At 50.7% G+C, this 25,606-nt stretch overlaps 13 protein-coding genes across 13 annotated transcripts; 8 read left to right on the top strand and 5 right to left on the bottom strand.

The window, feature by feature from the left end:
- Positions 1–53: 53 nt before the first annotated feature.
- Positions 54–1,100, top strand: MIND_00053700 (uncharacterized protein; the record flags this gene model as incomplete). The annotated part of the gene is made up of 4 exons (XM_037357503.1): positions 54–92; positions 138–187; positions 235–364; positions 414–1,100. Exons 1-4 carry the CDS (start codon positions 63–65, stop codon positions 1,098–1,100), a joined length of 897 nt encoding a protein of 298 aa, XP_037225413.1. The 5' UTR covers positions 54–62.
- A 21-nt stretch (positions 1,101–1,121) lies between these two features.
- MIND_00053600 (Smr domain-containing protein) lies at positions 1,122–2,538 on the bottom strand (the record flags this gene model as incomplete). Its single annotated transcript, XM_037357502.1, has 3 exons — positions 1,122–1,188; positions 1,242–1,443; positions 1,494–2,538. 3 exons carry the CDS (start codon positions 2,536–2,538, stop codon positions 1,122–1,124), a joined length of 1,314 nt encoding a protein of 437 aa, XP_037225412.1.
- Positions 2,539–2,619: 81 nt separating this feature from the next.
- Positions 2,620–6,233, top strand: MIND_00053500 (Chitin synthase; the record flags this gene model as incomplete). The annotated part of the gene is made up of 23 exons (XM_037357501.1): positions 2,620–3,178; positions 3,230–3,333; positions 3,385–3,468; positions 3,514–3,674; positions 3,722–3,779; positions 3,827–4,000; positions 4,048–4,138; positions 4,189–4,271; positions 4,319–4,448; positions 4,493–4,506; positions 4,557–4,600; positions 4,648–4,802; positions 4,840–4,880; positions 4,929–4,949; positions 4,998–5,072; positions 5,117–5,178; positions 5,227–5,378; positions 5,431–5,533; positions 5,576–5,600; positions 5,651–5,890; positions 5,935–5,961; positions 6,008–6,133; positions 6,183–6,233. The coding sequence occupies 23 exons, from the start codon at positions 2,620–2,622 to the stop codon at positions 6,231–6,233; spliced, it is 2,580 nt and encodes an 859-aa protein (XP_037225411.1).
- A 3,959-nt stretch (positions 6,234–10,192) lies between these two features.
- On the bottom strand, positions 10,193–11,872 carry MIND_00053300 (Methyltransf-25 domain-containing protein; the record flags this gene model as incomplete). The annotated part of the gene is made up of 3 exons (XM_037357500.1): positions 10,193–11,104; positions 11,153–11,485; positions 11,540–11,872. The coding sequence occupies 3 exons, from the start codon at positions 11,870–11,872 to the stop codon at positions 10,193–10,195; spliced, it is 1,578 nt and encodes a 525-aa protein (XP_037225410.1).
- A 48-nt stretch (positions 11,873–11,920) lies between these two features.
- On the top strand, positions 11,921–14,184 carry MIND_00053200 (RAD21 protein; the record flags this gene model as incomplete). The annotated part of the gene is made up of 7 exons (XM_037357499.1): positions 11,921–11,935; positions 11,987–12,107; positions 12,158–12,297; positions 12,345–12,460; positions 12,514–12,977; positions 13,028–13,938; positions 13,984–14,184. The coding sequence occupies exons 1-7, from the start codon at positions 11,933–11,935 to the stop codon at positions 14,182–14,184; spliced, it is 1,956 nt and encodes a 651-aa protein (XP_037225409.1). The 5' UTR covers positions 11,921–11,932.
- Positions 14,185–14,615: 431 nt separating this feature from the next.
- Positions 14,616–15,014, top strand: MIND_00053100 (40S ribosomal protein S27; the record flags this gene model as incomplete). The annotated part of the gene is made up of 3 exons (XM_037357498.1): positions 14,616–14,618; positions 14,669–14,780; positions 14,827–15,014. The coding sequence occupies 3 exons, from the start codon at positions 14,616–14,618 to the stop codon at positions 15,012–15,014; spliced, it is 303 nt and encodes a 100-aa protein (XP_037225408.1).
- An 81-nt stretch (positions 15,015–15,095) lies between these two features.
- MIND_00053000 (ATP-dependent rRNA helicase) lies at positions 15,096–16,557 on the top strand (the record flags this gene model as incomplete). The annotated part of the gene is made up of 4 exons (XM_037357497.1): positions 15,096–15,545; positions 15,599–15,777; positions 15,829–15,969; positions 16,020–16,557. 4 exons carry the CDS (start codon positions 15,096–15,098, stop codon positions 16,555–16,557), a joined length of 1,308 nt encoding a protein of 435 aa, XP_037225407.1.
- A 5-nt stretch (positions 16,558–16,562) lies between these two features.
- Positions 16,563–17,856, bottom strand: MIND_00052900 (GH16 domain-containing protein; the record flags this gene model as incomplete). Its single annotated transcript, XM_037357496.1, has 3 exons — positions 16,563–17,120; positions 17,460–17,625; positions 17,670–17,856. Coding segments are annotated over 3 exons (354 nt in total). The 3' UTR covers positions 16,563–17,119.
- Positions 17,857–18,131: 275 nt separating this feature from the next.
- Positions 18,132–18,728, top strand: MIND_00052800 (uncharacterized protein; the record flags this gene model as incomplete). The annotated part of the gene is made up of 1 exon (XM_037357495.1): positions 18,132–18,728. The coding sequence occupies one exon, from the start codon at positions 18,132–18,134 to the stop codon at positions 18,726–18,728; it is 597 nt and encodes a 198-aa protein (XP_037225405.1).
- Positions 18,729–18,882: 154 nt separating this feature from the next.
- Positions 18,883–19,940, bottom strand: MIND_00052700 (FCP1-like proteiny domain-containing protein; the record flags this gene model as incomplete). The annotated part of the gene is made up of 4 exons (XM_037357494.1): positions 19,844–19,940; positions 19,354–19,796; positions 19,016–19,301; positions 18,883–18,962 (listed from the first exon to the last, which is right to left on the bottom strand). The coding sequence occupies exons 1-4, from the start codon at positions 19,923–19,925 to the stop codon at positions 18,883–18,885; spliced, it is 891 nt and encodes a 296-aa protein (XP_037225404.1). The 5' UTR covers positions 19,926–19,940.
- A 297-nt stretch (positions 19,941–20,237) lies between these two features.
- MIND_00052600 (FCP1-like proteiny domain-containing protein) lies at positions 20,238–22,019 on the bottom strand (the record flags this gene model as incomplete). The annotated part of the gene is made up of 8 exons (XM_037357493.1): positions 20,238–20,444; positions 20,499–20,597; positions 20,650–20,735; positions 20,784–20,822; positions 20,881–20,905; positions 20,958–21,062; positions 21,118–21,800; positions 21,866–22,019. The coding sequence occupies 8 exons, from the start codon at positions 22,017–22,019 to the stop codon at positions 20,238–20,240; spliced, it is 1,398 nt and encodes a 465-aa protein (XP_037225403.1).
- A 55-nt stretch (positions 22,020–22,074) lies between these two features.
- Positions 22,075–24,686, top strand: MIND_00052500 (Proteophosphoglycan ppg4; the record flags this gene model as incomplete). Its single annotated transcript, XM_037357492.1, has 12 exons — positions 22,075–22,105; positions 22,152–22,187; positions 22,234–22,310; positions 22,360–22,639; positions 22,686–22,930; positions 22,980–23,160; positions 23,204–23,331; positions 23,381–23,498; positions 23,546–23,771; positions 23,821–23,903; positions 24,120–24,426; positions 24,485–24,686. Exons 1-12 carry the CDS (start codon positions 22,096–22,098, stop codon positions 24,684–24,686), a joined length of 1,893 nt encoding a protein of 630 aa, XP_037225402.1. The 5' UTR covers positions 22,075–22,095.
- A 42-nt stretch (positions 24,687–24,728) lies between these two features.
- Positions 24,729–25,531, top strand: MIND_00052400 (Proteophosphoglycan ppg4; the record flags this gene model as incomplete). The annotated part of the gene is made up of 3 exons (XM_037357491.1): positions 24,729–24,779; positions 24,830–25,291; positions 25,343–25,531. The coding sequence occupies exons 1-3, from the start codon at positions 24,738–24,740 to the stop codon at positions 25,529–25,531; spliced, it is 693 nt and encodes a 230-aa protein (XP_037225401.1). The 5' UTR covers positions 24,729–24,737.
- Between the last annotated feature and the right edge of the window lie 75 nt (positions 25,532–25,606).

Raw genomic sequence — 25,606 nt, 5'->3', positions numbered from 1 at the left:
GAACATGCGGGGTTGGTGACGGGTCACGTCTTCGGATCAGTCGAAAGTTGTCCCCACAGAGCATGTCCGAATATTGGGTCTCGAAGAAAAAGGTACGCTCACTTACTCTCCTAGACATAAACCTCAAGTCTTGGTAGTACCTGTGCAAGTACTGCAACATATATATCGCGGACGACCAACCTTCCAAGTGAGTAGATGCCCTGCTGGTTGATGTCTGACTCAAGGAGTACCCAGACAGCTGCACGAGAATGGTCTAAAGCACAAAGGGAACCTGGAGAGGTACATTCGAGGGATTTACAAGGCGGGGGAGAAGAAAAAGAAGGAGGATGAAGAGGAGCGACGGGAGATGGTCAGAGTAGAACAGGTGCGATCGAATTTCCCCAATTGATTCCTTCTTATTGCTGGCTATATAGGCCGCGCAAATAGCGTATTCACAAGACCTTGGCGCCGGACGCGCAAAATCTGGTGGCTCGACATCGCAACCTCCCCCGATTGCCTCTTCTTCCAAGAAACCTCCCCCAAAGCCGTCTAATCCGTTCGCCAATTACTCGACAGCCAAATCATTGGGTTATGTCGACCCTGACGCCGACGCTGCCATTGCGGCAGCACAAGGACAACGTTTGCACGGTATTGTAGGCGAATGGCAGGTAGTTGAACCACAAGCCGAGGCAGCACCAACATCTTCGACCGAAGTTGGAGTCAAACGGTCTGCGGAGGAATTGGGTGAGGAGGAAAGCCGAGAATTCAAGCTGAGGAAAAAGACGATGGCTACTGGTCTGGGTCAAATATATGACCCCGGCGCTCTGTCGATAAAACTCAAGAAACGAGAAGACCCAGGGGCTGAACCTATCGCTGCCGAACCGGACGCGCCAGAGCGACCAAAATGGACAAAGACCACATGGACAAAGGCGGGAGATGAGAAGGAATCGGACTTGGTCAAATCAGAGGAAGTCGTAAGGGAAGTCGAGGAAGAAGAAAAGCCTCCATCAACACCAGACATTGTCAAACCAGAACCTGACCTCGAGCCTCCGCTACCCAGTGAGACCGTCGTATTCAAAAAGCGGAAAATTCCAGCTGGTGGATCGCGGATAAGGAGGTAGTACACACATATACACAACATGTCATGAAGGAACTGTTAAGACAAGCATTCCAGTGTTGTTGTCTTGAACACGGCAAACGATTCCTTGTCTGTAGTAGTCACATCAGTTGTGGCCGCTGCAAACGAAGGTTTTGGGACTCACTTCTCCATTTCTTCCATGATAGCTGGCCGCAGCTTGGCCTTTCCATCCTTTGAATGCTTTCCTTTGCCTACGATAACCTTGATTTCGCTCCGACCAGCCTTGAGAGCCTCGTGTAGGGCAGTTTCGACGATTTTAACAGCTTCTGGTATGAAAAGTCCATGGACATCGACAGGAACGTCGTCTGAACCGGAGAGATTCCCAGCTGTGAAGCGTCAGAACAATGCCTACATAAAAAAAGGACAGGTAACTGACAGCGGTAATACCGACGAGCAGCACCTGCATGCAGTTTCTTGATCTTTTCTTCCAACAACTCAATATCGCGCCGTAACAGAAAAGCGTCTTTAGTACGCTTTTCCTTCACGGCCTTCTTCAGTTGTAGATCCAACTTCCGCTTTTCCTCTTCTGTGTCGCGCGCTTCCTTGCGCATATTCTCGGCGTTGGCAAATATTGCCTTGGCTTCGACGTTGGAAAGCTCGCTAAACTCGGTCCCCGGTGACAGAACATCTGGCTCTGGTGGTATGGGAGGAGGTTCCCGGAGAGCAGCGGTCTCGAGGTGCTCGTCAGAGGGCTCCCGAACAAGGGAGATGGTTATGTTGTTGGCTGGGGGGAGGCCAACGATGTTGAGCTCTAATGGTGTTTGGAGTTCGTCGCTCTCCTCTTCGATTATATCATCGTCGGGGAGATTGAAGATGGGTGGCGATCGATTCGTGTAAGAAGCTGCCAGTGAACTTGGCGTTAACAGCTCATCCCCGTGACTAACATTGGAGGGGGCTGCTGCTACCTGCAGCGCAGGTATGGCAGGGCGAGTTGAACGGGAACTCCGCGAAACTCGAGGACTTCTTGGGCTGCGAGGACTGGCCACGGGTGGTTGGTCAAGTTCTTCATCGTCGTCTGACACATCATCCGCCGCGTCTTCAATCGTCACCGATTTCCTTTTCTTCCAGTAGTCCGACTCCACGACAGTCTGGCCCAGTGAACGCAAATAGCGCAATGTCCTTCGCCGAATGCGGCGTACATCCTCGGGCTGTGTCCTACTGGCAGTATCGGAGAGGACGAATGAGAGGGCAAGTGTTGAAAGCAGCGTAAGTGCATGGAGAGTCGTGAAAACAAGATCAAAGCCTAGTCGTAGGCCACAGAGCAGAAGAGAGTCGACCAAGGGCTCTGTTAAAAGTGTGCGATAGAGGCCCACTCCTTCAAACACCCCAATGAATGCCGCTGATCCAAATGGGATGCCCAGGGAGAGCAGGAAAACCCGCAGGCCGAAGCCGAGGACGAGGGACAACAGAACGAGGGACATGCAACATGAGGCTCTCAGCGTCGCTTAGTTTGACACTGCCCACGAGCACGTGACACGGCATCAACGCGGTCTTTTAGTACCATGGCCTACCAGCCCGGCGAGTACCTCGACCCCATCCAGGAATCGGGTGAATCGTTGAAATACGACCAAGAAGACTACGACGAAGACATTGCATCGAACCCTTACACTTATGACGAGGAAGACGCGCCAGAGGCCTACGCGGGCAACCTCCATTACTACGATTCCTATGCTTCAGGCAACTACTCCCGCGCAAACTACAGACCCCCAGCTCGCTCCCGCTCTCCTACGCCTGCATTTGACGACGACTACCGAATCGTGGCTGATGGGAGTGTGGAATATGATGGAGACGCGGAGAAGGGTGGCTCTTTCTATGCCGAGGGCTACCCGAACAGCCAATACGCGCCATACTCAACCTATGAGTTTGACACGTTTGCCAACGGAGAAGAGACCCCACACGAGACGCGTCATTTTGGTCCCGCTCCAGTCGGTCCCGCTATTAGGAGGAACAAGAAACGACGCGTTCGATTGACGAAGGGAAACTTGGTTGTGGATCTGGATGTTCCTACCAGACTTGTTCTCCCTCGACGAGACCCGGAATTCCTCAAAACACGCTATTCTGGTGCGCAGCCCGCAGTATTCTGTCTCACGCAATGCTGACTTCCCGTAATAGCGGTCACCTGTGATCCAGACGATTTTGAGGCAAAAGGGTTTGAGTTGCGGCAGACATTGATGGGCAGACAAACCGAGCTCTTCATCGTTATTACCATGTTCAACGTACGTCAATCGTCTCTAAGCGCGGAATTTACCACTCAGCAGTGTTTGCAGGAGGATGAGATATTACTGTGTCGAACCCTCCATGGGGTCATGAAGAACATATCCCATCTATGCACCAGAAAGAGCTCGCAAACAGTGCGTTTCTCTTTGTGTCCTGCTTATTGACTCAATTGCTGCTAGTGGGGTCCAGAAGCTTGGAAAAAGGTCGTCGTCTGCATTGTGGCCGATGGACGGAGGAAGATCAACCCCCGCGTTCTTGACTGTCTGACTCTGCTTGGTGTCTACCAACCTGGTGGTCCGATGCTCAATTCCATCAACAGGAAGGAGGTCACCGCACATGTGTAGGTTCATATATACGCAAAGAAACTCGGAATTTGATGGCAAACAGGTTTGAGTACACAACGTCGTTTGTCATAGACGAGAACCTCAAATTTCGGTATCCTGATGTGCGTGCCAGTCCCGTTCTCTTTCTTTGACTCTCAAATCAGTCCAGAAAGGGATCGTCCCGACCCAAATTATATTTTGCATGAAAGAGAAGAACCAGAAGAAGATTAATAGTCACCGTTGGTTCTTCAATGCCTTTGCGCCACTGCTCCAGCCCAATGTGTGTGTTCTCCTTGATGTCGGGACACGACCGGGGCCAACTGCCATCTATCGACTGTGGAAGGTATTCAGAAACTCTTGGTGTGGTCGGAGTCTGATCAATCCTTTGAGGCGTTCGATGTGAATTCCAGAGTCGCCGGTGCGTGTGGCGAAATATCCACATATAAGGGCAAAAATTGGATAAAACTGTTAAATCCACTCGGTATGCTGATTTATCTCAATTTCCTATAATTCTCAATACTTTATGAACAGTCGCTGCACAAAACTTCGAGTACAAAATTAGTTGCATTTTGGACAAACAGACGGAATCCATGTTTGGTTATATCAGCGTTCTGGTAAGCTGGCCAGATCCCTGCGTCGACTTTGACCCGATTTCTTCCAGCCTGGCGCTTTCTCGGCATATCGATATATTGCACTGCAGAACAACCGACACGGTATCGGCCCTTTGGCCTCTTACTTCAAAGGCGAAGAGCTCCATGGTCACGACACGGACATGTTCACGTCTAATATGTGTATGCCCATTCTTGCCTATTCTCTATGAGCTCACAGCTCTTAGATCTCGCGGAGGACGTGAGTCGTTGTTAGTGACTTCCTCGGGCACTTGAGAAAATTGCCAATAGCGCATTCTGTGTTTTGAACTGGTTGCCAAACAAGATAGTGCCTGGTATTCCTTTCCCAGTTGTCCTGTTCGATTTTTGACTGCGGCTTTAGGATCCTAAAATACGTTCGAGGAGCTGTTGCCGAGACTGATGTTCCTGACGCGTTGTCGGAGTTTATCAGCCAACGGCGACGATGGCTGAACGGCTCTTTCTTCGCGGCCGTATACGCTATCGCCCATGTCGGGCAAATCTTGCGCTCCGGTCACAGTACCGCTCGCAAGGTTTTTCTTGATGATCGAAACAGGATATACCATCATCAACCTCATCTTCTCGTGGTTTAGCATTGTATGTTCCTTTTCGAGCCTTTTTCTGTGGCTAAAAGTGGACTTTCAGGGAAATCTATATATTTCATTTGTCGGTCTTGCCCTCTGTCCGCTGATTGGTTTGAAAATTTCGCTATAGGTTGTACTAACAAGCTCACTCGAAGCACCTTACTTTCGCATGCCCACAATCAAATATGTTAATAACATTATTCAGGTAAAGGTTGACATTGTCTACCAACCTCATTTCACCGCGCTCAGTATCTCATGGTGGCCGTCGTCATCGCATGTTTTTTCTTCTCCATGGGAAACAAGCCACACGCGTAGGTTCCTGCTTTTCTTTATTCAACACGGTCAACGACTCGCCATAGGGCAAAATGGAAATACAAATCAGCAGCACTGGCACTTGCTGCTATAATGACCTACATGGTGTTCGCCTCCGTGATGTGTGCCCTGGCCGCCGCTGCCCAGGGCGGTAGCTCCAACTCGGCGATGCTTTTCTCCGTCATCATCATCTATGGTAGTAAGCAGAGAGTGTTTTCCTTGGTGTTCTTGATTTTGACGGGAAATGGCAGCTTATGCAGCATCGGCGATTCTCGCGTTCGACCCATGGCATATGCTCACGTCTTTTATTCCTTATGTCCTGCTCTCACCAACATATATCAACATCCTCAACATGTGAGCGCCAGTCCTGGTGCTTCCACTTACTGATTTCCTTAGCTATGCATTCTCCAACCTTGACGACGTATGACTCTTCCTCCGTGAGGCTGAATTGTTTCTGACACGCGTCCATAGATTTCATGGGGCACTAAACAAGACTCTATCCAAGAAGTCGATCTTGGCGCCGTCGTGCAAGACATCCACGCGGAAGTCCAGGTCGAGATGTCGACCGACCAGGCAGACATGAACAACATCTACGAAGAGGCCTTATCAAACATCCGCAATCGGAAGCCAGCGTATACTCAGAACACGCCGATGAGCAACACGGAGAAGGATCAGGTCGCGAAGGACTACTATGCGAACGTCCGCACGAATGTAAGTGCTTGAGAGGGGTGCTGGTCAATGCTGAGCTGCTCTAGGTACTGTTAGCTTGGGTTCTTTCCAATGTAGGCAATCGGAATCGACTTTTGCGTTGTTTGACTATTCTTCCAGGGCGTCCTTCTGGCAGGAGTTTTGGGAGGAGGGGCCGATCCGTCCAGTACCTTCAGCGGCCATCTCGGTCGGACGAAAGGCTACCTCATCTTCATTCTCGTGTTCACGGCGCTCCAAAACTTGATTGTGCGTGTCTCTGATGGCAAAAAATAGACTTGATTGAACAATTGTACAGCGGTTCTCGGTGTCGACGTTGTACCTGCTTGTGACCTTCATTACTGGATAACTTATTCTCTACTTATCACAAAGCCTGAGCTTGAGGAACACCCACCATGCCTGATGATTCATCCCACTCATTTTGTTCTCTCTGCCCTCAGTCATTGTTTCACTATTCTACTTGATGCTTTTTACAGGGTCTGCAACTACAACAATTACACGAAATAGGATGAAGTAAACTAAGGGTTTTGGAGCCATTGATAGACTTTCAGCTGTCGCTCCCCGATATTATGGTAACGTTCAATGCCCATCGTTTCGTTGTAGAATTCGACCAACGTCATGATCTGGTGATGCGAAAGGGAGAGAATGGTTGCTTTGTGAGCATTCGTGAGCAAGCCGCTTTTGGCACCAATTGCAGTAACAGTTGCCGGTACGGCCCGCAGTGCCGGCCGGCTGGATCTGGCGAACCAGATCGAAGCCGGATCCTGCGACCTAGATTTCAAAAACCAACATCAGACCAGACCACCACCAGAAAACATGTTGCTTCACTGACAGTTTTAGCAGGGACACGACATGGTTCATCAAGCAGCGTGAGCTGTTTGTTTATGCCTCTCGCCTGAAGATTCTCAAAATGCGCGTCCAGGTGAGCCAGGGGAAGGACCATCGCGTTGGTGACAGCATCGTTGACCATCTGTCCAATATTTGCCGCCGCAATGCTGGCCGCCACTTGCCCGTCTATGTCTGCTGCTTGAATTGCCGCAGCAACCTGCCCCGGAATGTCGGCTGCATTCAAAGCCACAGCAACCTGCCCCGGAATGTCGGCTGCATTCAAAGCCACAGCAACTGCGTTCGGGATGTCGGCAATTGCCTGATTGATGGCCGGTGTGACAGCCAGGAGCAAGGCGTTTTGAAGGCCACCCATGAACGTGTCGGCACCGTCTAAAAGCTCATCTAGTAAGAAGAAGCACCAAGTGAAGGATTCTACTTGCATGATATTTCGATGATTGCTGGACGAGTATCGACTTCATGAAGAGCTGCCACAGGGACTTGAACGGGGTCAATGACTGTAACAAGTGAAGGGTGGGCAGCAACGTCACGCGGATGCACAGCATCCAAAAAGGAAATTAATGCACGTGATGCCGCCTCATGTCGGGATTGATGCGCTTAACACGGTGGCATATCATTGTTGTATCATTGTAGCAAGTCAATAGCAAGTTGATTGTAAATATTTATTATCAGCTTGGTTTACATATTCCAACTACAGGTGGGCTTGACTTCAGACTCAGTGCAGCTCAACGGCCGACAACCACTCGCTCGGCCACACCGCGAGCGCCGGGCAGGCTCTGCTCGCCACCATCAACCATCCACTCTCGGTCCCGCTCTTCTTCCCAGCGCCCGCTGACACGCTCCAGTTCCGCCTTCCCCTCGCCGCCGGCCTCTGACTCGGCCTCCCTTCCCCTGGCCGGCCCCTGCTTGCGGACTCCTACGTTGCACACGGGGCGCGCGATGGGCTATGCCACCCCCGCCCAAGAGTCACCGGCGGTCCGGAGATCGAGCGCCGACTCCGCCGCCGAGCGTTGCAGAGGTTGGGTGGCGGCTCTTGTTTGAGTCCGGGGACCAGGGGTGATTCGTGGGCCTAGCGATGCGGAAGGGTGGCAGGATGAGGGTAAAAGGAAGAAAACTCAAGTGTGACTCAGTAGTCACTCATTGCGTGATGGGCGGGCGGCGGGACCATGTGATCCCATTACCCGTTTGGGAAAGCATGTGACGTTGCTAAAATGTTAATACCTATGGTTTTGTTCAGGATTGTGTCCATTACATAATAATGTATGACTTAATCTGTATTTTAACACGAAAACAAAAAGTCGTAGAACGACACAGGCGTGGCTGGGAGAGCGAGTCGGCGCCGTTGTGGTGGGGGTCTGATTGGGGAACGGGAAGGAGACGATGCTGAGCGGATATGGGGAAGTGTGGCCCGAGAACGAAGTGACATTGCCTCAAACTGGCGCTCAACGACAAAAGTGGCGTCTGGGTCGAGTGATTCGATGCTCTGCGTCATGTCTTCGCCTACAACCGACCATTCATCGTCTGTGGCAGCTGCACCGTCTTCTTGAATTGTCGACATTTGGTCCACATCGTCAATTTCGGACCGGGTGTCCCGTTCACTGGCCATATCAGACTCTGAGTCGAGTTGGGAAGAAAGGTCCAGGTCTGTCGCTGGTGGCGTGTCGATGCCCGTGTTGGCCCGGAATTCAGGCATAGCAACGTTGGGGCGGAGGAGATATGTCAGCCGCTCGCCTGATACCTCTTTGCCTGAGGAGTATGAATGTGGGAATCATTTTGAGGGGAAGATGACAGACTGTAGCTGACAACTTTGTGGTACCGCGCGGTGCAATGGACCACATAGCGAACAAATGGGTCTTCAGACGCTTTCCAGACGAGCTGGAGTGGGGTGCGAGACACCTCGATGATCCCCGTACTGCCAATCGGAGTTTCGATGGTGTTCTTGACGTCGGCAAAGACGATGCTGCCGCCTGCTGCAATCCAGCCTACAATTTCCGTTTCGATATCGCGGACCAACGACTGCGAAGTGGGTGGGCTATAGAACGCAAATTACCTAAGTAACGGCCAACACACCTGAGACCGGAAGCTCATTCCCCGGAGACTACGGCGCATGCCCTTGAGACTGAGTGAGTAGCGCCCACAATCGGCAGAGGCGTCGCGGTGGGGAAGGACGGCACTGGGAATCTTGTTTTCGCGGGACAGGTGACGGGGGAGTGGTGAGGGGAAAGTTGGTCGAGGAGGCTGGCCAGTCGGAGCTAGCAAGTCCAGTCTGCTGGGCTGTACGATATGCGTGTTCCCAGTGAAACGAGCTATAGTAAACAGGTCAGTGGGCAGACAATGTCGCTGGGGATTGTCGACCATTCTCTTTCCGCCTTATCCACCGTTTCCCTTCATTATCTACTCGTCTGGTCGACTTGATCTTCTTGGGAGCGACGATAGCTTGGGGCGCTCCTGATTCGGCTAGGTAAGAGTAGCCAGGGTTTCTCAGAATCGCAGGGAACGAGAGCGGAATGGAGCCGTCCATAGCTGGTGGTAGTACTAGGCCAAGTCAAGAGTTGGGATTACTAGAACACGTCAAGCTCTGAATAAGAGTAGATGTACACTCGGTCCCGCTCGGATAACCGTCTCTTTCCCCAACACCGCTCTCAGCTTCTCCATAGCTACATGGACCACGTCAATCTGGCCTTTATTCGCTGCCCGCCATCGAATGACTGCACTTGCGGACCCGAAACCCGCCGCCAATTCCGCCAGCGTCATCTCCTTCTCGCTTATCAAACTCGGCCATTTGATGGCACCCCGTTCCTGTCCCAGTCCTTGCGCACAAACGTCTCCCGCGTGAACTCTGCTACTTTGCTGTCCCAAGGTTTAGCCAGAGTGTCGTAGGCGTTGCGTGAAATGATGTTGCCAGGCTCCATAAATGAGCCAAGACTGTTGTCTTCGAGGTCAGACAGTATTTGCTGTATCTCTTCAGCATGAGGGGCGTTGGGGTTACAATAATAGGAACTGCATGTCCAGATGGCTAGAGTTCCTCCTGGCCGTAGAGCATTGGCAGCAGAGGCGTAAAACGCAGGCATATGAAACCAGTGAGCCGCCATTGCCACAGTGATCAGGTCGACAGTCCCCGCTTCTACCACATCGCCGCACTTTTCTGCCTGGCACACCTCGAATCTTGCTCTGGTCCCTTGAGCGTCATGTGTAGCCTGCTCAATCATTTCTTTGCTCAAATCGGTCCCCACTGCCGTCTCGAAAAAGGGCAAGAGATCAAACACAACTTTACCCGGCCCGCATCCAACGTCGAGCAACACGTTTCGTTCTCCCTGGTGGTATTCGAGAATCGCGCTATAGAGCTCTGGGGGGTATGAACCGCCACGGCCGACAACGTATGCCGCGGCTTGCTCGCGAGTGAATGAGGTGAACGTTTGTTCAGAAGGCAGCATGGTGAATGACTCGATTGTTTACAGAGTATTACAAACCTCCCGTTTCGATGAACTTTTTTGCCACGGGGTCAAGTCCTGCCTCCTTCGATACCTGAGCCGGTTGCCTTCTCCTGTACTGTTCCAAACATTTGTCCAAGAATGTCTGCTCTATGGGGTATTGGGCCCTCTTCATCGCGTCGATGGCCAGCAGGTAACGGGGGTCGTGGGCATCTGCTGCTGTCAGAGCCAATACTTCACAAATATGTTTGCTCGGTATCGAGTCATTGATCTCCATTAGGTCGAGATAGCGAAACGCTCCGTCAAACTTGTTCCTGGAGAGATGAAGAGCAATCATACGTTCCAGTGACGCTGCGTCCTTGTCTACTCCTGCCTGTTTGGCTTGTTGATATACCAGCTCTCCGTAGATCAGATTGCCACTGCTGATGCAAGCATCGAGCAAAATAGCAAACGCTTCGAGGCTAGGCTCAAACCCAAACTTGATCAGACTCTCATTGTCTCCGAGAGCACGAGAGAGTGGTTGGGTTGCGACTGATGCTTGGAGTAAGGCAAGACCAATGGAAGGATCGACAAATTTGTTCTGGTCCTTCATCTGGAGTATAACGGTCCACAACTCGTCGAGGAGTGGCGGTGAAGCAACAATAGCGGCAACTATGGGATAGGCGGTTTGGAGGGTTGGAATCAAGTCGTTTTGACGCATGATGGCGAGAGAATCGAAAGATTCTTCATAACGTTTGGTTACAAACAAAGCTTCGAATAAGGCGGCGAGGTGGGCCTCCTCCCATGGCACCTCCAAAATTTGAAGGATGCGCATGACATCTGTTGCAAGGTCGGGTAGTCCATGACGGGCAGCCGTGTTTAACACCAATAAGCAAAGACCCTCATCAGGTAAAACCGCAAGGTCTTTGACAAGGAGATTCCAGCATTTAGTGACACCTTCAGCCTTGGAAGTTATATAAGAAAGCAGTGTCGGGAACTTGATTTCACTCACATATAGCTGAGAGGCAGAAGCTTGAAGGCAAGCGTGCCAGACGGAGTCCTCTACTTTGCGTGTCGTTCGCTCGTATGATTCGGCGAGGTCTATGGCCAATCGCGGCCAACCTTTTTCAGCTGCCAGAATGATGACTGACTGGATCGTAGCCAGTTGAGGGACTAATCCAGCTGATTGCATTTCCCTGAGATAGGCCAAACAGACTTCGAGATTTTGTTCTTGGGCAAAGCGTGAGATGAGGAGTGCGTAGGTTGTCGCGTTTGGCGGGACCTCCATGTTCTCCATTCTACGTAGTACGGAATGTAAGAAAGGAGAAACTTGTGTTCTATGGGCCTGTTTGAAGACTCAGCAACCAGCAACCCATAAAAGGTAGAAAAAGTTGCGCACATGAACAATGAAGTTAAACGCAGTTACGTCTGGCTTGATTTCCATTGCCACCATATCTTCGAGAACAGCAAGAGTCGCTGAGGCATGCCCTCCATGGGCAAGACTACGCAATAGAGTGTTGTAGGTTATCCTGCTAGGAGCAACTTTCTCTTTTTTCATTTCTGCAGCGACCGCAAAACATTGCGGAAATTGTGCACTGTCGGCGTGCTGGACCATTCGGAGGTTGAATCTCGCCTCTGCCGTTTGACCTTGGATTACGGGGCCCTCGCCAGTGAGTGGAAACTGCCATGGCAGAGCGCGAAGAGTGGAAACATTTCGGGCAAGCTTCTGCATGCCACCCACTGTCACGGTCACGGCCGTCACGCCTTTCTCGGTTCGACCACACCAACCACCATGGTACGGACCAGATAACGATTCTTCCACATTTTTGGCTGATGGCATTGCTAGTTCTACTCAGAAGAGATGTTGTCGCGTAGGGGCCCGCTTGGGAGGGTCTGGCTGGCGGCGCACATGGAAAGAAAGCTCTCCAAAGCGCAAACTCTCCAAACCGACATTGAGCAATCCGTTGGTACGTGTTTGGTCGCACCAAAGTACACTGCTCTTACTTTACGTTGTAAGGCGAGATACTTGGCCAAGAGGTCGAGCTCATGGCACTCCGTCTCAGTGGCCAACTGCTCCTTGGTGTTGTTCGCATCTACAGCAGGAAAGCCAGGTATCTCCTCGATGACTGCAATGAGGCGCTTCTCAAAATCAAGATGGTTCGAATCCCCTTCACTCTCTGCTGCTGCTCATCACTCTTCGCCAGGCTTTCCGTCCCGGCGCCGTGGACATGACTGAAGACCAACTTGCAGTTAACAAGAACGCGATCACGTTGCAAGAGGGTGCACTCGATATTGACTTGCTGCTTCCAGACATCAACTGGTGCGTTTCACAGGGCTACCTACCAAGTGTTTTTGTCTCACTAGTCGAATTAGGGACCGCGAGTTCAACTTTGAAGATCGACCCCTGGCAGCTCATGGCCAGCACCAAGCGAACATCGCTGACATTACTCTTCGGACTACTGCGGATGCGTTTGGGAGCGGATTTGGTATGGATGACCCATTCGATCTTGGTCCTTCAGATGGGCTCGGCTCTCAAGACTTCGACCTGGGACTTGACTGGGGCGATAAGCCGGAAAACGAGGACAATATGAGTGTCGACGGGAGTGTAGGCGTTGGGCGTGACCTTCCTGTCTTGGACGAATCACTCGATGGCCAATTCATGCGTAACGGCGACATGGATATTGACCTATTCTCAACGCATTCCAAGAGCAGAGCGGCGTCAGAGCATCCCTTCGACGGCGATATGATGAACATTGACCTCCCTGACATGGACCTCGGCATCAATTTTGGAGACGAACGCGAGAAGACTCCTGACCAAATAAGGGATTCTCGAGCGTGTATGTGTTCTGCCAGTGGCCATTATCTTTTGCTAAATTGTGTTATCTAGCTTCGCCCTTGTCTGACGTCCCTCCCACTCCCCCACCTGGGGAGCCCATCCCTTTGCCCTCGGACAAGACACCCAAAGGGAAGCGCAAGCCTAAGGAGAAGAAACAAATTATCGACTCTGTTACGGAGCTCGCGGGCGGGCCTGGTTCTCAAGTTGGTCGACGAAATAACGGTCTCGGTCCAGCAGTCGCGGTAGATGTCAGCGACATTCTGGCTGAACAGCATTTTATACCTCGTGATCCTCTGGTAGCGCGACTGTTGGAGATTCGGGAAGATCCTATCGCGCATTTCCTGCCGACTAAAGTGACCCCCAACGGGTCTTTCTTTTTCGCGGGTCCTCCAGGGCTCGCACCCGAACTTGCCGAATTATTTATGCACCCGTTCAATACCCCGTCAGCTAAACGAAAATTGGGTGCCAACGATAAACCGGCAAGCAAGCGACCCCGGCTGGATGAAGTCGATGATGAACCTGAACAACTTCGTCGTGCGGGAAGTGTTGCACCAAGCATCGCGGGCCGCAGTGAAATTCGTGCTGGAAGCATGGTCCCTGACGCTACATTCGACTTTGGGGACCAGAACGGCATTCCTCTGGACGACTTCCAACTTGATATACCTGAGCTGGACGTCAATCTTCGCGGGAAATCTGTCCCTCCGTCAGAACTCAGTCGATTGTCCACTCCGGCGCCTGATATTTTCGATGAGACGGCGGAAAATTATGCAGACGCGACCTGCCCCATCTATATGTTTGACACAAGAACCCAGAGTCAGGCAGTGGATGAGACTGCTGAGGGAGATGGCAAGGGCTACAGCAAGAATACCATCAAGGCACTGGGAATCATCCGTAAAGAACTCAAGCCTGCTGACGACGAGGACGAAGCCAAAACCCTCAGTTTCCGGCAGATGGCTGATAAAGTGAGCAGGGAAACAAGTTTCTGACTGACGACTGATTCCCTCTAGGCTTCGCGTCGTGCTGCCGCATCCTTCTTCTTTGAGCTGCTTGTGTTAAGCACTCGCGACTGTATCAAAATCAACCAGGCTAAGCCATTCGACAACATCGAGGTTCAAGCCAAAGACAAGCTTTGGGAGCGACAAGGCCATGGCGCGCCATCTCGCGCTGCATCGGTTGCCCGGTCTGTGGGATCTGCTTTAGGGTTGTAAGGAATATTTGACGAATGATTTATGAGAGGGGTATATCGTAGCTACTAGTTTTTGCTTTGTGTTTGTACTCGTAGTGTAGCGCAACTGACTAGACATTTGTTTGGTTTTGATTTGAAACTGACACGACTACAAATCCTGAAGCCAACAGTAGCGGCGTTCATCAAGAAGGTTCGTTCTAGCTACAGCATGAGGGGCGTGTTTTGTGTTTCTTCAGAATTCAAGTACTGGTTGGGCTGTTGTCACGTTTTTCTTTGATTTACTGCCAGGTTAATACGTTTTTTGAATCGAAGTTCAAGCCAAAGTGTGAGGGACCGTAGCTGCTTGCTTCGTGTTTGTACTCGTCACGGTGTGTAGTTTAGTGCAACTGATCTTGATTCTTTTTGATTCAGAGATTGCGGAACCGCACCTTCGCTTGATCAGCTACTACAACCATGGTGAACTTTACCACTCTATGTCGTCTAAATAGCAGGCTGAATCGATCTAGACTTTGGCCGTCGACCTGCTGAACCCTTCTGCTGAGCTTGAAAAGCGTCAACACAAGCTCAAAAGACTCGTGCAGTCACCCAACTCGTACTTTATGGATGTGAAGTGCCCTGGTTTGTTGCATCTTGGCCCTTTTCTACCTGCGCTCATTTTCTCCAGGCTGCTTCGCCATTACCACCGTGTTTTCGCATGCCCATACTGTTGTTCTGTGTTCCTCGTGCTCCACGGTTCTCTGCCAACCAACCGGTGGAAAAGCACGTCTGACCGAGGGTATGTTCTTGTGGCTGCTCTTCACCTTCGCAATGAATGACATGTCTCCAGGCTCCTCTTTCCGCAGGAAGAACTGAGCGTTGGTCTCACCACCAAGAAAAAAAAATGGCCGATGTAGCATGTAGATCTAGTAGTTAGCGGACATGTGATGCAGCCAAATGTCTTCTTCCTTCAAATCTCTCGGTCTAATTGACCCTTTGCTCGAAGCGCTCGAGCAAATAAAGTTCACTTCGCCGACTGAGATCCAGGTGGAAGCCCTCCCCCATGCGCTCCAAGGCCGAGACATAATTGGCGTCGCTGAAACTGGGTCCGGGAAAACTGCTGCATTTGCGCTGCCCATACTGCAAAAACTATGGGAAGAGCCAAAAGGGCTTTTCGCCTGTGTAATGGCCCCAACCCGTGAACTGGCTTTCCAGATATCGCAACAATTCGAATCACTGGGCTCTGCTATGGGTGTCCGATGTGCGGTCATCGTTGGTGGTGTAGAAACGATTGCACAGTCTGTGGCCCTTGCGAAACGACCACACGTCATCGTTGCAACCCCCGGGAGACTGTTGTGGCATTTGGAGAACACCAAGGGGTTTAATCTGAAGGGGATTAAATTTTTGGTGCGCCTACAATGCATTCTTCGTTTTTTTTCTCCAGCTGATTCCCTCGACAGGTTATGGACGAGGCAGATCGTCTGCTGGATATGGACTTCGGACCCGTCATCGACAAAATTCTAAAGCTCGTTCCTACAGAGCGAACAACATATCTATTTTCGGCAACCATGACTTCTAAGGTTGCAAAGCTCCAACGCGCCAGTCTGTCAAATCCTGTCAAGGTAGAGGTGTCTTCAAAGTGCGTAGTGGGTCTTGTTATGGACACGATCTAATTTTTTGTTGGAAACAGATACCAGACTGTCTCAACACTTCTCCAATACTACCTCTTCATGCCCCTACAAGACAAAGACACGCATCTGGTGTCTCTAGTCAACTCTCTCGCCCAAAATTCCATGATAATATTCACCAGAACGGTCCACGATGCAGGCCGGTATGTCTGTCTGTCTGTCCTTATCCAATCCCATTCAACCCTTGCTTCAGAATATGCATAATGCTACGGACACTCGGGGTCTCTGCGGTTCCGCTACATGGCCAACTCAGCCAAAGTCAGCGGCTTGGTGCATTGGGAAAATTCAAGAGCGGTAGCCGCAAAGTGCTTGTGGCTACCGATGTCGCAAGCCGAGGCTTGGACATCCCCTCTGTGGACGTTGTAATCAACTTCGACATTCCGACACACTCCAAGGACTACATCCATCGAGTCGGACGAACGGCCCGAGCTGGCCGCGCGGGCAAAGCAATAACACTTGTGACACAGTACGACGTCGAACTCGTGCAACGGATAGAGAAAACGACAGGCAAGCAAATGGAGCTCTGGGCGACAGATGCAGAAGAAATTGCCACCCTAAAGGAGCGTGTAAACGAGGCAGCAAGACTGGCAACTGTCGAGCTGAAAGACCAGGCGGCCGCGAAAGGCGGCCGGAAACACAAACGAGAAGGTGGCGCAGATGACCGGGATCGAGATGATGACGAAGTCGAGGCTGGGATGCCCTCGAAGCGGAAAAAAGCAAAGAGGAGGTGATATCATTACTGGACGGGAGTATACACAGTCAAGGAGGCTATTTCCCAATACGCTTCTGTGAATGCGGTAGGGTTGTTGTTGACATCTGTTGTGTTCATAAGCTTTCGTAGGCAGACGAAATGCCGCGCTCTCACAATCAACGCAGTTAGATGGACACCCCGACTTTGGATACGCACTGCCTGCCCAATCGCCCTGTTGAGTCATCAACGACAAAGACAAAGCATGCAACTGGAAGGCGACTTACGCAGAACGTGAGATCAAACACAATGTTGTGTGGATCAAAGTGGTCGTCGTAATCGCATTCACCAAAGGGAAATGCTGCCTCTGGAGCTCCCCAATAGTATGGACTGACCGTTGGCGACTTGTGGTAAATCTCTCCGGGCAAATGTTCATCGTCGCGGGGCCAAAACCAAATGCTGATTCCAGATGAATCCCTTTGCACGGCATATACCCCTCCGCCATTAGAATTGAAGCCCTGACCGAACGAGTTTGGTTTGCGGAAGGCGACGCCACAACCTTGGTTGTAATTCACAGACGCGTCGCAGTTGGTCGAAACAGTCGCTCTACAAGTGGATCAGAACACCACGATAGGCACGCTCGAAGATAACTCGCCCTGACTGGTATCTGAACATGTCTTCTGGCATCGTACAAGAGGGAAGTGTGTGCAGCGAGCCCAGATTTTGCGTGTTGTTGTTGACACCTGAACGCCGATCAGAATGAATATTGGATCCTAAGCAGAAAACTCGCCTTCGATAATGTCGAGCTCTCCTCCTTCATTCATACTATCAGCCATCGCAGGAAATCAAAGGGAAAACTCGCCATGGGGCCAAGGACCAGCTTTTGACACCGACCACCTATGAAGATTCGTCGTCAAGTACTCTGTCGCCTTGCTGGAAACATACCACGCTGGCCATGTGGCGCATCCGGTGGGCATATGCCAGAGGTCAAGAATGAATACAGACTCCGAGTATGCGGTTGGGGAAGATATGCGAATGCTGTCTCGCCCAGGGTCACTTGGACTGAGCATTTTCTTGGTATCAGCCCGCATTCGAAAAGTTGTGTCGGTCGCTAAGGTCGTTTGAGATGGAATTACTGGTGGCTGGCGAGCTCACCGTCCGTCAGATTCTCAGCGATGGCGGTCGACTTGGTCACGTAGTTTACGCGTCCGTGAGTAGGATCAGAGGAGCTATACCAGTCCCAGTCCAGAAAATCGTTGCGAAGATAGCTGTCTTTGACGGAATAAACGGTATATGAAGAGGCACGAATGGCGAGAGAGAGAACAAGGAGGATGCGCAACATGGTGAGGGACAAGTAGTGGAATGGACTTGTGATAAGTTTGCGTACGTAAGCAGGTAAGCTGACCGTGAATATATTTTACTCAGCGCGTCAAGACCGTCGGATGCTATGAGGACCCTCCTGGTTTATTGTGCTCATGACGAATCCGCGAGGGTGAGCGGGAGAGCGGCAAGTTCAACTCGTCCGAATCTTATCTTGGGTCACACTCATCAATCATTTTGTCTAATAGATCGCGTGAGGACTTCACTTGGCTAGGCTGCATCTTTCCCTGAACGACCATGCGCCCCATCCACTTCCTACTCCCGCTCATTGCTCTTGCCCGTGCTCAGAGCAATGCCGTGACCCCCCACTCTGTCACCCAAGTCCCCATCCCTCAGAACCCAGTGTCTGCCCATCCAGTCAGCTCAGCGCCGATCGCCAGCAACACTGATGTTTCTGCCCACCCAGTCTCAATGGTGTCGAGGCCAGCAGAATCTGCTGTCGATGTACCATACACTCTATCGTGGTCGTCAACCATAATTCCACGCCCAACAGAGACCGGTAACCATGGGGCAAACAACAAGGGCAAGATAGCGGGAGGCGTGGTTGGTGGACTGGCAGTTGTCTTTGCAGTCCTTGGGACTTGCCTCTTTGTCCGCCTTCGCCGTCGGTCAACCCAGCACTGGCGAAATCGCACTAATGGTCACTGGCAAGACCAGGAAGGCAAACCTGACGGAGGACCCGTTTACGTGGGGAACTCTTTCGGTCGTGACGTCAAGGCACCCAGCCCTACCACGGCCGCCCCGCTTTTTATTCGTGAACCTCGACTTCAACGAGGCCATACTCGCGATGACACGATGGAAATGACAGCCTCACCCACCAGAAACCAATTTTGAACGGACCACGAATTGTACCCAAATGTGTAAAGTTGTGATGAAAAGAAATCTTTGTTCGAGCTCGTGAAAATATGTAAGCAGTGAGATTAATAGTGAGAATCAGGGTATAATTACAACCAATCCGCCGGTACAACAGACCAAACCCCCTCCACGCTCAGTTCGTCTTCACCTTTTTTTGGGCGCCATATATTTTACGTCTTTGCTTGATCATATAGGTGTAGAGCTGGTAAAGGGCTACATTTGGATGAGTATCGAGGCTAGAAGAGGTTAGAGGTTAAAGATCTTACCTGGCCACCAAGTGATAAAGAGAGCGAGACGGACATATTCGCCGACAGACCAGCCCAGGAAAGACTGGACGCTGGGAACGCCAGACGGTATTGGGAGGGTGGCGTAGCTGAGGAAAGCCTCAGAGCCAGCGCCGATCGGATAGAGCACATAGAATAGAGTATATCGCAAGTAAAGCAGAACCGGAGGCTCCTGGCCAAGCAAATTGCTGGCATAGAAGGAGTACCGCACAACTTCGGTTATAGACCAAGCCAACACGCAGGAGGTATAGAGCGGATTGGCGCGCGCCTGTCGACTGATTGAGAAAGGAAGAAGAAAAGGAGGACACGATAAGACACACCACGCCAAACTGCTGCACAATTCCCCACACAATCCACAGCCGACTGGCAACCTGCATTGCCGTCGTCTGCAACGGACTGCGGACCCAGCCCAGCAAAACGTGGGCAACCTCCAGAAGCGCGAATGTCTGGACGACGGCAACGGTGTTGCCAACACGAGTGTAAGTCGTTATCGAGCGGGTGTAGATGGGCTGCAAGAAAGCGGGCAGACGGGATTGTATGGTTATCGTCGCAGGGGAAGGGGGAGGAGACTTGAAGAATGGAATGGAGGACATGAATCGGGAGAAAGCCGATGGGGCGGCAATGACAACCGGCTTTCCAAGCACAGAAGCTCGTCCATCAAGATTAAAGAGATGGACAAGAGTTAGAACGAGGACGTAGCCCCATCCGAGTGTCGATAGGACGTTATAGGCAAGGAGGTAATACTTGACGAATGGGGCGTTGCCTAAAGTCAATAAGGTGGCAGAAATAAGAGATGTGAACAAAGCATACCCGACTTGGAAGCTTTTGGAGGGACTGGCGGAGCGGAATTTGTGGTTGCAACCGGCGCTGGTGCAGTTTTCTTGTTTGCCATCACAGAAGTGGACAACGGTTTTCTTGCTTAGTCAGCAGATAGAGATCCCAAATTTCCGATTGTGCCAAGTACGTAGATTACACAGACAAGAAGTTGCGAGTGCAGAGCGAGACGAAAATAATGGCCAACAAATGATGATGAATAATAAACGAGAGTGAGGTCGCATGCTCCCAAAGGGAGATCGAGTTCCAGATGCAACGAGAGGCGTGTGTGGTATAGGTTATGAGTAATGCACAAGGTATGACACCCAAAGGCGAGTGAGAAAAAAAGGGGGAGGGCTAGGTATTCTAGCAGTCAAGGAAATGACGAGGCTTATAACGCCAGGTTCAAGATACCACGGACGTCGGGGACATTGGCGAGATCAGCCAAAAATGGGATCAGGTCTGTCAGCTCAACATCGTGGGGATCGTTGAACCACGAGGAAACTGGAACCGCATTGTTGACATGGAAAATGTAGGACGCCGGTGAGTTATCCAGGATTATTGTGTCCGCAATTGGTCGACCAAGTTGTGAAAGGTCCTGGATGGTGTTTGCGTTAAGCCAAAACATCACTTGCGAAAAAAAGCTACACACCTTGACGTAATTACCCTTGTGGCTGAAGCAACTTTCCCTGAAAAGTCTGTGGGTAACTGCTTTATGTGTGTCGAGTTTATCGAGCACTGGGTCTGCATACTGAAAGGCTTATTGAGTAAACAAGCGGGACCACACAATCATGGAAGTTCACTTTGCTCAAACTGGCGGTGAATACGACTACTTCGTAAATTTCGCCCATTTTTTTCAAAAAGTCGTCGACTCCAGGACGCTTTAGCACTGTAAGGAGTGAATATAAGCTTATAAAAGGAACAGGGAATCACTGACCATGGAAGTGGTGCCAATGGAATTCAATCTCAACGGGAACTGTTATCAGAAGCACTTAGTTTGACATGCTTAACGGTACAATCAGTATTTTTCGAACCTATGAAGTCGGGTTGTGGTATCGGCTGCCAAGGTTTGTAATGAGACAAATAGTGCTGCGAGCAAGCAATTAATTACCTTGAAACTACTGTGCACCAGCGTCTCGTCCAAGTCTAACACTAGACACTTTCTACCGATATGCTCGGGGGCAATTGGAGGCAAGAGAGGTTTGGGTTGGCCGTCCTAAAATGAAGCGAACAAATGAGTGCGGATATCGGTCACGGTAGTGAGCACATACCGGACCCAATGGTATCCCCGCTCCACCATTCCTTATTAATCTTTCCTCATGAGCCTGCTCGTCATAAACGACGGCATCGTCATCAGTAAAGCTGGTGCCATCTGACTCTTCAGAGGAGTCTCGTGTATGTGTTCGTGCTATCGCATCGCCGGTTGAGCCTGGGGGTTGAACAGCACCAGAGGTCAAACCGTCAGTCTCGTCTACTGGGAGGAGGTGAGAGCTTGGAGGAGGTTGAACAATTATCTCAGAGTCGGTTCTTGAAGGAGGCCGTTCAATATTAATTGTTGGCGGAGCTAAGACAGCGGCATCAAGGGAACCCTCAGTGGTGGCAGTTTGAGGGCCCGCTTCCGACTTGCGCATCTCAACCATTTGAGGTTGAAGGGCATCATCTATGGCTTTTGAATCGAAGCCAACACATGGGACAAGCTTGAAAACTCTTTCGAGAAGAGAAGGCTTTGAACGGGACCGCCGGGAAGGCGGTTTAACAATTGTGTGGGAAGTCGAGGATGACACTGCTGCTTGTGAAGTGGAGGACTTGTTGCCTTTGCGTTGGTAGAAAAGAGTGGCCTTGCTCGTATTGACCGAGCCGTCTTCTGGTGCTGATGAAGATGGAACCTGAAGGGGGGTCGATGACGGGACCTGCCCTGGCTCCCCACTTCCAGAGGACTCGACAGCCAGTGTCGCTATGAAAAAAAATATGGATAAGAGACAATTGAAGACCACACAAAAACGAGCAACAATAGCTCACCACTTGTACTCGCCGAATTTTCTGGGGTATGTGCGACTGGCTGTTGGGCATCCGAAGCCTTATTCTTCTTCCTAAGAGAAAGAAGTCGCTGGCGGATGGGAGAGGGAGCAGCACTGCTTGTTGCTGGCGGGGCAGCTGGGGCGTCGGCCCCCATTGAGATGGTGTTAACGAAACCAGAAAGCTCTCACTGTCACACCAGCAGAGAAACCTCTCTTTGTCTTTGCACTCAAATGACGGCCAGTAAGCTTCCCCAAACTCTCTTCAACATTCGTGAAGGAAATCACAGAATCTTCCCGGAAACACACAGTACCACTGAAAACTAGTTGGTGGCTTCCCTCACCCAAATCATCTGTTCTGACCTGCCACAGAGCTAAAGAAAGACCCCGGGATTCCTAGACTACCCAATCTCAAAGTTCGAAATGCAGAAAAACAAAAGGCTCGAGCAGTGTGTAGCTGAATTCACCCACCTGGTATTTTTACTGAACACAATTCAGCCTCCTCCAACCCGTGTAGATATAGACTCGGTGATGGCATCTGAGCCAACTCTGGAAACCTTGGCCAACCTACCTGAAGAAGAGCCACAAGAAAAGACCAAGGAACAACTCCGAAAACATTATTTTAGAGCTCTGCACAAAGTCATCGACCAAAGTGATATCGTGATCCTCGTGCTAGATGCTCGCGATCCGGAAGGGTGTCGCAGCAGAATAGTCGAGGAAGAAGTTCGTCGACGCGAGGCAGAAGGAAAGAAACTCGTATTTGTGTTAAACAAAGTCGGTGAGTGGATTCAATATCGCTTTAATCAGGTTCACTAAACATTCAGACCTGATTTCGTCTACTAACGCGCAACAATGGCTCAAATATCTCCGCCATTCAACACCGACACTACCTTTCAGAGCTCCATCCTCAGCGCAACATCAGCGCACCAATATTTCCTCGTCAACCGCTCCCGCTCTGATCAAATTGCTCAAAGCATATAAACCTTCAGCGGGCAGCATAACGGTAGGAGTTGTGGGCTACCCAAATGTCGGTAAAAGTAGTCTCATTAACTGCTTAAAGCGGAGCAAGGTATTTACTCACACTCGTCGAGTTATATATGGCATTCAATGCTTCTCAGGTTTGTGGTGTCGCAGCTCAACCTGGACATACCAAAGACTTGCAATCTGTTCAATTAGAACGGGGTATGCGTATAATAGATTCTCCTGGCGTCGTATTCGACGACGAGGAGCAGAAAGCTGGGAATATTTTGCTCCGAAACGTGGTCAAAGTAGAGGACATCGAGGACCCCATCGCTGTTGGTATGTCATTTGTTCTCTAGTTATCCGTTATCGTGACACGTAGATGCAGTGGAAGAGATTGTTCAACGGACGCCGGCCGAAACGCTAGAGAAGCTCTACAATCTGCCGCATTTTACATCAACCATCGAGTTTCTGACCATGACTGCTCTCAGCAGTGGAAGACTGCTCAAAGTATCTCGCTGATAGTGGTACACGAGCCTCCGAACTAACTTTACAACAGGGCGGCACTGCAGACATCAACGCTACAGCCAGACAAATCATCAACGACTGGAATCACCAAAAAATACCTTACTTCTCTGAACCTCCCGTTCTCCACCCATCTTCAATCCCGTCAACTAGTTGGTCTTTTTTCTTTGAATGTCAGACTGAGCTAATGACCTGATAGTTGGCTCCGGTGCGGCAACAATAATTGCACCTGGCGCAGAACAAGTCGGCCAGGCGAAAATTTTGACTGAATTTTCGGCGCCTTTTTCACTCCCTGGTCTATTTGAGCACGCAGATGCTGGTGCCTTTGGAGGCGATGTAGACATGACGGACAACAACAACGATAATGTCGAAATGGACGAGGACGAAGACAACGATGTATTCGTTGATGCGATGGACGAAGACGAGTAGGTGTTGCTATCCGATGAAACATAAGCTCGCTCAACTTTAACCTAGATTTGCCGCTCAAGCTTTTGCACAGAGCGTCATGGCAAGAAAGAGGCCAAGATCACCGTCGCCTATGCGTGCGGTCCACGAAGGTAACGAAAAATACGCCTATAGAATACCAAAACGCCTTAGGAAAGAGAGGACGGTGGAGAGGGAAGCAGCTAGACGAGCAAGAAAAGGTCGATAGTAGATTAGTTCCAGAGTAGTCCATTTCGGGAAGAAACGGACTAATCGGTGATCATCTAAGCTTTTCATGTCACACGATCTCACGCATCCCTCTTGCTTTCCTAATCGTCTGACTCAGCCAGTTGAGGTTTGCCTTGCATGCCCTAACGCGCTGGTCTTGTCTAAAAGATGTTGGCGACAGATGCAAGCCCCACCTTCCCCGCCACGCGCCAACAGAAAGCGCAAGACTCCTCCACCGAATGAAGGCGAACTCCCTCATATAGTCCATCCGATTCAACCCACACTTCCTCCTGGCTATCAATATAACGCAGATTTCACTCCCATTGAGCCAGACCCTCCACCAGCCCCAGCAGGTCGTGTGTTGAGTACATCCAAGAGGGCAGAACAGAATCGCAAGGCCCAGCGTGCATTTAGGGAAAGACGGGATCAGTGAGTGTGTCGGTGGATTGTTGAACCAACGATTGCTGACTATGCTGGTTTGTAATAGACATGTCAAGCAACTCGAATCACGTTCGGCATTGCTCGATGCTGCCTTGGCGTCAGCGGATGAGGCAAATCGACGGTGGGAGGAGTGTCGAGTACTTGTTGATCAATTGCGAGTGGAGAACGCAGCGTTGAGAGCAGCTTTGACCCAACAAGCTCAGTTGATACCTGGGGTGGAGAAGAAGCCAGAGTCTGAGAAAGAGTAGCGCTTCAAAGGCTATTTTGTATCATTACTGTTATTCCTGGGCACCTTATCCATGTACGACTACCATCGCAGAGTTCTTGTTACGGGCTTTGGCGTTCGCCTCTCTTCTTCCGTTACGTGTGGCCTCCTAACATTCGACTACAGCCATTTGGCACGTTTAAAGAAAACCCTTCATGGCTTGCGGTCAAGACTCTGCACGATACCATCCTCAACCCGAAGCAAAAGTCGATTCACGTTACCAGTCTCAACATCCCCACTGTCTATTCTGCCGTGCTCGACACTGTTCCTGGACTTCACTCAGCTCCCCCCGTTCTGCCTGAGAAGTATACCAGCCCCATATCTCTCCCACTGCCCGATGAAGGCTTCGATCTTATCATCCATGTTGGAGTAGCTGGTCCAGGAAACTTGCACGTTGAACGACTCGCTCACAAAACGGGTTATGCGCTGCCAGACTATGACAAACAACCACCCCCACTTGTCAACACTAAAGGGACCCTCCGTGGGTTTGGCGGTCCTCGATATGGTGCCGAGTTTGCAGATGAAATCTTCACCTCAATCGATGTTGATAAGCTAGTGCGAGAGCTTACAACAGGACCAAAGCCAGTTGTGAGTGGCCCAACTTCGAACTGAAGGCACATCTGACTGTCTGACCGGAAGAGTGTCCAAACATCGGATGATGCAGGACGTTACCTCTGCGACTTCATTTATTACTGCTCATTGGCCGAGTCCCAACGAGAGGGCAGGGGCTGCCCGGTGTTATTCGTTCATTGTCCTCCCGTTGGCAATATGCTTAGCACAGAGGAGGTTGCCGAAGGGCTCAAGAGAATCATAATTGCTTCCCTTTAGTTATCCAGATAATTCATGAGCTAAGAAGTCTAAGTAGCAGCTATAGTCGAATTTAACACCTTTGTCTGGGACCAA

This window comes from Mycena indigotica (genome assembly GCF_014461135.1).
Source record: "Mycena indigotica strain 171206Taipei chromosome Unknown Mind.scaff0001, whole genome shotgun sequence".
Lineage (NCBI taxonomy): Eukaryota > Fungi > Basidiomycota > Agaricomycetes > Agaricales > Mycenaceae > Mycena > Mycena indigotica.
This window is presented reverse-complemented; position numbering and strand designations above follow the sequence as displayed.